The 9,076-nt window shown below is 42.4% G+C and overlaps 1 protein-coding gene across 3 annotated transcripts in view; it reads right to left on the bottom strand.

The window, feature by feature from the left end:
* Positions 1 to 9,076, bottom strand: part of ATP11B (ATPase phospholipid transporting 11B (putative)) — a 116,565-nt gene that overhangs the window by 51,749 nt on the left and 55,740 nt on the right. For all 3 annotated transcript variants that reach the window (XM_019503356.1, XM_019503355.1, XM_019503357.1), the window contains exons 11-15: positions 7,811 to 7,961; positions 5,026 to 5,223; positions 4,590 to 4,748; positions 4,003 to 4,178; positions 2,880 to 2,948 (exon numbers count right to left, since the gene is read on the bottom strand). In XM_019503356.1, coding sequence (XP_019358901.1) covers positions 2,880 to 2,948; positions 4,003 to 4,178; positions 4,590 to 4,748; positions 5,026 to 5,223; positions 7,811 to 7,961 — 753 coding nt within the window. The remainder of the gene's footprint in view (positions 1 to 2,879; positions 2,949 to 4,002; positions 4,179 to 4,589; positions 4,749 to 5,025; positions 5,224 to 7,810; positions 7,962 to 9,076) is intronic.

Below are 9,076 nucleotides of genomic sequence, written 5' to 3'. Positions count from 1 at the left end.
TTTTTTTTTTTTTTTTTTTTAAAACTGTGGCATGTTTTAGCACAGGCACTCCATAAACATACTTTGAAGCGACACTTTTTTAACCTGCTTTTACACACACGCACACACACACACACACAGGGATTTGAACTTGGGTACATCTGACATCTCAGTACAGCACTAGCCACACCACAGCAAACCATTAACAAGCCCCTTCCCTGCAACCCCATCCACCGATGTTGCAACCCCATTTGGGGCTGCGACCCACAGTTTGAGAACTGCTGGGTTAGAGTGCTCTGCTAGGAATAAGACATGAAGATTTAACTCTCCCCTCCACCTGTTTCCCACAAGGTGCCTATAATGCAGCTTCTCTGGCGAGTACCCTAGCTGCTGGGAGGAAAGGATAGGAGTTTGCTCTCAGGCCAAGTACGGTCAGTCAAAAAGCATGAGGCCAAATTGGTCCAATCTTTGCAGGTTTCTTGCCCCCACTTGGTGGCCTGGGGGTCCCTAAACTTTGTCTGGGGTGGGTGGGGGGAAGGGAGCAGGGTTCATGAGCTGCTGGGAAGAGGTGGTGCCAGCAGTGTACCTCACATTTCTAGCGGGGTCGGGGGGTGGAACAGTGTCCCTGCCCTGTTCCAAGCCTCAGGACCTGGGACCCTGTGCTGCAGCAGCTCCAGAAAGGGCTTGGAGGATCTCCCCTAACCCAGCCAGTGTCGCTTCCTGTGCAGCGGTGGGGCTCCGGTCCTTGGGGAAGGAGAAGTAGCTATGCCCATGTGGCTGCAGCATCTGGCAGGGGGCAATTCTAGCACAGAGAATGGGCAGAGAGGGGGATTTAGAGGGTCCCTGTGCCAGGCCCAGCTGGCAACCATTTTTTTCCCAGCCCCTGTTCCTGCTCAAGCAGCAAATGCTGCTGGCAGGGCTGGCTCAGCTCAGGCAGGGGAGAGGTGGCTGCTAACACAGCCCAGCACAAGGACCTGCTAACACCCCCAATTTCCATGTTAGAACTGCCCTCTGCAGCTGCACAGGAGGTGGTGCTGGCTGGCTGGGTGTGTGGGTGAGGAAATCCTACAAGCCCTTTCTGGAGCCACTGCAGTGCAGGGTCCCAGGTCCCGGGTCTTGGGACAGGGCAGGGACACTCTGTGGCTCCTTTGACCCAGCTGGGAATGTGGGGCATGCTGCTGGCACCACCTCCAGCTCAACAGTTTTCAAGCCCCTGCAACCTTTGTCCTGGCTAGCTGACAGACAGAGAACTTGGAGGTTGGGCTGGCCAGTGCCATAGCAAGGGCGGGGGCAAGCAGGGCAACCACTCTGGGCACTGAAGTGAAGGGATGCCAACAGGAGCCGCCAAGCTGGGGTGGGGTGTGAGACAGAGCCGCGAGTGGCTCATTTTGGGGGTGTGGGGATGGGGGAAGGGCGGCTCCCACTGCTGCATGTACTCTAGTGAAAGCATGGTGGGGGGCGTGTGCCCCCCGGATCTGTGCGTGGGATGAGGGCGGGCTGCTGCTGTGGGCTTTGCCCTGGGCGCCAAGCTTTGCTGCTATGGCACTGGGGCTGGCTAGGTTGCCCTGCTGGAGCAGTGAGCTGAACTGCCTGAGGGGGGGCACATAGGTAACTGGGATAGTGGTAGACAGTGACCTTGATTCACGAATGGACCTGGCACTGACATCCAATAGCCTGGTCCAATCTAGATCGTGTAAGTCTGATACTACATGGACCCAGGTCTATCTTAGACCAGGATCTGCCATTCTGCAACTTGTCTGTGCCCCAAAGTTCTGTTGTGTTACAGGTATAGACTTGTTTCCAATAACCTAGACCAGAAAAAGTGCAATGTCTGTACCTAGCCTCAGTCTTCCCCTTTCTGAGTCTACGCCTAGTAGCTGACTCTGTTTTCCAAGGCTTCTAAGGTTTTCATGTTTTGGTTGACTCAAGTTTCAAGTTTCTAAAGCTGCTACATATTCACAAGGGATGCCCATGCATGCTCCAAATGCTACTGTGCATGCCAGTCTGCATATATATGTAATCGTCCATATGCACAGGGCTACTTGGCCAGAAACAGAATTCCAACATATATATAAAATTACCTTTTCTTATCCTGAAGCAACCAAAAAATCCATGTAGACAACCATGTCTGGACCCTTAGCTGACCAGGAATGGAATAGAATGCCACCCTGTGTGTCTAAGCCACTTCTGAAAATGGCATTTCAGAGCTTTTGAAAATTTTACCATAAATTTTACTTTCTAAAGGCAACCCTGAAACTGCCTGCCATCAGAAAGACTGTACACTACCTTCTTGAACCAAACTTCTTCTACAGAGAGTCCTAAATATTAATTTATAAACCTAATTATAAGCAGTCAGGGCTGAAAATGTATTACTTAAACCATGAAATTAATGTGTTAGACAAACCCAAGAAAATAATGATCTGGTACACTGAGGAGGATACAAATCATTTACATATTCTCTCCTTTCTGAAAAATGTGAGACACGTGACCAGAAAGTGCATGTGTGACAACTGCCATGTAGTTGATTAGGACTTTTAGAACTAGAAACATTGTCAACTGAGTTAAAGAGCCCAAACTCTTCAGATGAGAACTCTGACAAGACTCATGTTCTGTGGACCCAGCACAAAGAAGGACAATTATAAAACACGTAGCCCCTTTTATTAATATTACATGCAAATGACCTTTGCTAACAAGGAAAAGAAACTGGGTTAACGATGTTGTATTCAAAGGCATCAGAAAAGCTTGCCTTTAGGAACTACAGGGGAAGCAGCAATCTCCATGTGGATTTTTTTTTTTAATTACGGTGACGTCAGTAAGAAGTTTAGAATACTACGCTAATTTTAACTGCTAAAAAAAAACTGTCCTGTGAAAAGCAGTGAAGTGGGATACAGAAAAAATACCTTTCTGGTTTTCCAAGGCTTTTAATTTCCATACTTTCTGCACTGGTTCCAGTAAATACAACTCCAACTCTAAATGGGGGAAGATAAAAAGATTGCCTTGATATCTTAGTTAACAAAGGTTCTGTACAAAAGCAGTTATTTAAACACCACAATAGTATTATGTAACTTGAGCAGAGAGGTTCTATATTTCTGAAGAGATTTAAAAATATTACAATGCTGTGTGATGTATAACACAATATCATCTGGTCACTGTTTATATTTGGAGTAAAAGAAGCTTTAATGTTTTTTAAATATCCACTATTTAATGTATTTTTTTTCCATACGGTACACAGCTACAGTACACCTTATGCTATCATTCTAAATAGACACCTTACATATACTCCATAACAGTTTTTAATTTACTAAACCTAACTGCCACTCGATTTCTACTAAGTTAGCACCCTCCTAAACATTAGCAAATCACATGTGTGACAACTGATACAGATGGTTTCTTTCAGGTTGATCATGCTTTGGAATTCATAACTCCTGCTAACGCAGTTTAACTTATTTTTCATAGAACTACTAAAGTTGATGACAATAACAAGCAGAACTTCAATTCTGAGGCTGGTGTGCTATTACTAGAATAAATGCTAAACTATACATTGAGATGCTATTAGAGAGCAAGAAAACAAAATTTAGCCTGCTAGTTATTAAAAGATTACATAATATCCAAATGACTCATCATTCCATTTTCGTTTAAAACTGGTGACTGCCTGAAAGGCAGAGAGTGCTGAGAAATAAACTAACCTCCAGTTTCTAGATGTGGGATTATCTGGGATAAGGCATGGCTCTTCATCCCATAAGAATAACCAACACATGTCTAGACCTTTAATTGGGACAAACCCTTTTTTCCCTTTGTTCCTACCATAGAGGTCAATCAATTCAGTACATTGATTTGAGAAGATGTTTACGTTACTGTTTGGGCTACTACTTCCAGCTACTGAAAGGCAGCTTTGCCAGTGGGCTACAAGGTGGCAGTCAGTAATCAGCCGTGGGGCCATGAATCCCTCGTTCAGTTTTTAAGAGGCTTCTGGCCATGTTATGCTTGTTTAAATTAGGACACAATTGTGGCCTTTGAACTTACCGGCTAGCAGCTTCAACTAAAGCTTTTTCATCTGGTGAGGAAGCATAATACTCCAACTGAGATACTATTCCATTGGCATGCCAAGGACTATCACTCATGCCATCTGTTTGATCTGCACTAATCTGCACCGTATGACAGAGACAGACAGCTTTCAAGAAGAGTTCTTCCTCTTTCATCTATAAGAAAAAAAGATATCTAAAAACTACAAGCATTATCAAAACATTCAGAAGCCATACTTCCTAGAATAAAGATGAGCTACTTTACAGTAGCACAGTGCAGTCAGTGACACAGTCCAAGCTCTCCAACTGCCCAATGCCCATTAACAGCTGAAAGTGCTTGGTTGGTGCAGGTGCTAAGTCACGCAGACGGCAGCCCAGAGGTTGCAAGTTTGAGACCACAGCAGAAGCATTCGTGGAGTGGCCTGTCAGATTCCAACAAATCTGAGAGTTCTGCTAAATACCTTGTCACAAGGACATAGGAAAGGAACAGGTGAAATAATTCTTTTAGATAACACATTTAATGGAAGGTTTATTTAAGCTGAAAAGCTGGTCAGTATGTAATCAGTTCCAAGAAAAACAAACTCTTACAAGACTCTGTCTACTTCCATCTGGAGAATCCTCAGTCAAGCCCTCAGGAATTAGTTTGCCATTGATCTCTTGGTATTTGATGCCATTAATAGAGCATTCTCGAAACTGCATCTCATTTTCAGTTAACGTACCAGTTTTATCTGTAAACACATACTCCACCTAGTCAAACAAAGAAAAAATAATTTGGAATCACATACATCAATTACAGTAAAAAATGTCTCCTCATACATCACAACATTTATTCTGTAAATGTTTAGAAAAATTGACTTATGCCATCAAGTCTGATATGCAGACTGCATGATGCCATTAAGTCTGATAAGCAGATCATATCAGAATGAAAATATGCTCAAGGTAGAATCAAGAAAAATAAAAATATCTGTCTCCTTAGTGATTAATAATATTTAAAAATTCAAGAAAAGGACTTTTTTCTGTTTACCTGTCCCAATTCCTCATTGAGGTCTGAAGTATTTACTTGTGCTCTCTGGTTTGTTTCTTCATGATAGAGGTCAAGATCCCAGCCAATAAAAAAAGATCCAAGAAATTTCTGCATCTCAACAGTCACATACAGTGAAATAGGTATAATAAAATTGTAAAGTACCAGAAAAGCAAGAAAATCTGAAATAAATCTCAGAATCTATGAGAGAGAAAAAAGGAAGGAAGGGATTAGAGCGAATAAATGGAATACAGTCACTCAAGTATATTTTAGCATGTACACAAGATGACAGAATGATAACACTGGAGGAAACTGAAGTCCCCTATACACAGAAGAAATACAAACACAGGTAGCAACAATGCAGGCTTCCCCACACTGTCCCAATAATGCTTTAAGACTGATGCAGAGAGAATGCTTTTAGTAACGAGAGGGGTATTCCAGTTCCCAAGCCCACTAATCCTTGTCCTCTCTAGCGAGACTGCCAAGGAAGGTGTTAGTTATCACAAAGTCATTATTTTGCAATACAAGCATTTCTCTTCTAGAAACTGAATTGAAACTACCAGCTTGCATTACAAATACAAACTTCTTTAACAGGTTTTAAATGGTTAACAAAAAACAAACTAAATGCAACTCATACTGCATCATGTTTGCTTTCATCACAGAAAGGTTTGGCCTTTAAGATGAATGTGATGGGATGACATGACTTAGTAAACGCTTACCCTATTTTCTTCAAAACACTGACAGGACTCCAGAAATTAAGAAAAACACAAGATGGACTACTGCAAGCAGCTAGAGATGTTTTAACTAGTATCAGATATTAAAAGGAAATCACTAATGACCACTAACTAATTCTGAAAAAACAGATTTCAATTCATTTAATGCTATTCAAGATCACAATGCTAAGATAACATTTTTAAAGGCTGTAAAAGAGCATTTCTGATACACGTTTAGTATTTAAGCTAAACCATTCAAGCAGAAATTATCTTTCAGTTAAAACATGAAAAACATTCACATCATATAACATCACACATCTCTATGCATGTGGTATATCATAATTGAATTAATGTTACGGTTGTAAAAGTATAGTTAAGTTTGTAAAAGTCATTCCTGATGATGATGATGATGATAATAATAATAATGATTCCTGATTTATGACTTCTTCATAAATTCTCTTCCACTTTCTTTCAGTGTAAGAGCAGCAAAAAATAAGCCTTATTGCTTATAAGTACAAGAATCTGGATCCACTGACACATTAGTATTGTAATGTTAAGGCAAGCACGCACTCGAGGCCTCTCCAACAACGCTGGCTGCAGCTGTAGGTAGGGCTCAAGCTCAGACGGCTGACCACATCATCTACAAATTTCCTTAAGGTCCTCCTTTAGGTGCCAAAGGTCTTATTGACATTGACCTTTCTACCTGTTGCTGGCTTTCTGGCCCTCATACTTCCGATATACGAGTGTGGTGACACTTGCTTCATCATCATCATCATCAGGAGCAGCAGCAGCATACACTTGCCACTACTTTAGAGCCTAGGGGTACACTTGCAAACCATGTTCACTTGAGTGGGAATGTGTGATTTGTGGCACCTCAAAGCCTTTCGGAGGTGCCATGAAATGCACGCAGCGCACGTGGATCCGTTTGCTGTGCTGGATATTTGCAGCATGACAGCAAAATTAGATACTGGGAAATCCTGGTATCTAAAATAACCATGTGGAAAAAAGCAGCATGGCGCACATGCCTGCAGCATGCACCGCCAGAAACCAGAGCCACACTCTGGCTGCTAGGCAGGCTTTGCATGCCCAGATCACCACCTCTGCAGCCTCAGGACCCCAGGTAAGGTTGCTGGGGCCAACCAGGTGCTGACCCCAGCCTCCCCTACCTCAAGTGGGGCAATCTGCTGCCCTGGGGAAACACATTCCTGCTTGTGGGGACATACCCTCATGGACTAATTAAACACCCAACTTATCTTTGTGCTCTTGAAAATCCACTCCCACCTCCCTTTTTACAGACTTGTTTTTAACAAGTCTTAAATTATAAAGACAAAACAAACTAAATGTGACTGATACAGCATAACATTTGTTTTCAGAGAAAGGTTTGGCCTTTAAGATGAAAGTGATGGAGAGGGAAGTTAACAAAGTGGGAAGCAGGAGCTCCCTAAAACAAATTTAACATGTAAGAAAAAAAAAAATGACTTCCTCTATAAAAAATAAAACTGAATAATCCTTACAAATATATACTATAAAATCGTGTGGAATATAACCACACAGAATTCATTCAAGCTCTAAAGAAAAGGTGGCAGGTGAGAGAACTCTGGCAACATTTTCAAAGCAGTTAAATTATAGGCAAGGGGAAATTATCTGAATAATTCCATCACTACAAAATACTCCAGAATAAATACTAAAATTACGTATTGAAAGACCACGGGGAAAAAAAGCAATCCCAAGCTCATTTTTATTTTAATAAAAGTATAAATAATATACTCTCACACATTAATTTTACATGCAAAGACTCATGAATGTATCTGAAATGGAATGGGGACTCTAAAGGCATAACAAAGTTCAGGTTCTCTCACTTTGGAAATAGGATCTGAAAGAGTAAGACTGAACCAGGACTCATCCAGAGAGGGTGTGTTAAAAAGTTATACAGATTTGCAATGGTAGCTACACAGAATTGCGTGTTTGCCATACAGCAAATCAAGAATGGAAGTATTCTAAATTTCATACTTCAATGATATCAGTGGGTTTATTTAATGCATTTCAAACTGAAGTTTTATACAACTACCCACTACCTTGCTGCTGTTTCTTTCATGTTCAGTCTTCTGATTGTACCAAGGCTCATTCCATTTCTCTTCAGCTTGCCAAGCATATTTTAAAATTGTACTCAGGATGGCTTCAAAAAGGAGGATTATTAAATAGATAATCAAAAATGAATTCATAGACCTAGAAGGACACAAAAATAATATTTCAGTGTATTCTGCTCTTCTTCTTGTTTAATGCCTGAAACACATTGTTAACATATAGGCGGCTGATAAAATCTTTTGCTGGCAAATGTTTTAAATAGAGTCTCACTTCTAAACAACCGAAAAGTTTCTGTGTGACAAGTGGGAGCAATATTATTAGTGAACAGGGAAGAAATACCATTTTTGACTAGTATATACTGATTTATATCTGTTTGAATAATAAATTAAGGTACAAGAATGACTCAATCTGCCTTCTGGATGTTGTTCAAAGTGTTGAGGACTAACTTTCATCATCCTTCCCCCAGGAACTCCCTCTACCTGCAATGCGAGTTGAGGATGCACTCTTCCCTCCCAGAGAATGAAAGATAACCTATGCTAATTTACTCCACGAACTATACAAGTTAGCAGAACAAATGACATACAGTAAATCCCCACCCTCACCTATTTCACTGGTGAACACTTGAGGGCCTTGTTGCCCGTTACTTTTAGGTGACTCCTGGAGCTCTTAACTCCTGGACTGTCTACATGTCAACACCTTTAAATGCCTTAAAGCAGGCGTTATGAAGCTCAACGTTATGCCATTCCAGGGCAGGATTATCTGTGACCTGCACAACCCTGCTCCTGTTCCATTAATGTGTGGCCACTCCCCACAGATGTGTCAGCCTAGTGTAAGTCCTTCAGTATCCCAGGATGCAGTGGCCTCTCCTCCACCCCTGTTCTGTTTGTGCTCTAAGCTCCCCCCACAGATCAGACTGCCACCACATGGGCGCTGTGTGGCAGGGCTGACTCTCTTCCCCCACCTCCATCTTCATCGCTGAGGGCTGCTCTCGGCACCTGCTGAAAGGTGACTGCAGCACCTTGCATTTTGCCTGCCAGACTTCCTGCAGCCCCCACAATCCCCAGCTCCCATAAAAATTCCTATCTGCCCAGAATCCTCCACAGCCCTTCCTCTCCCTCCCTTTGCTCAGTGCTGACCCAGCCATCTCCTAGCTGGAGACTCCAAGCCACACAGCCCAGAGGTTTTAATGAGAGCTCATCCGAGCCACACGTACCTGGTGACTGCCAGTCCAACCTTTCCCAACCCTTCCTAAGCCC

The sequence above is a fragment of the Gavialis gangeticus genome, unplaced genomic scaffold (genome assembly GCF_001723915.1).
Source record: "Gavialis gangeticus isolate Ggan-Ray unplaced genomic scaffold, GavGan_comp1, whole genome shotgun sequence".
Taxonomy (NCBI): Eukaryota; Metazoa; Chordata; order Crocodylia; family Gavialidae; genus Gavialis; species Gavialis gangeticus.
Note: the sequence above shows the minus strand (reverse complement) of the source record. Positions and strands in the feature narration are given on the sequence as shown.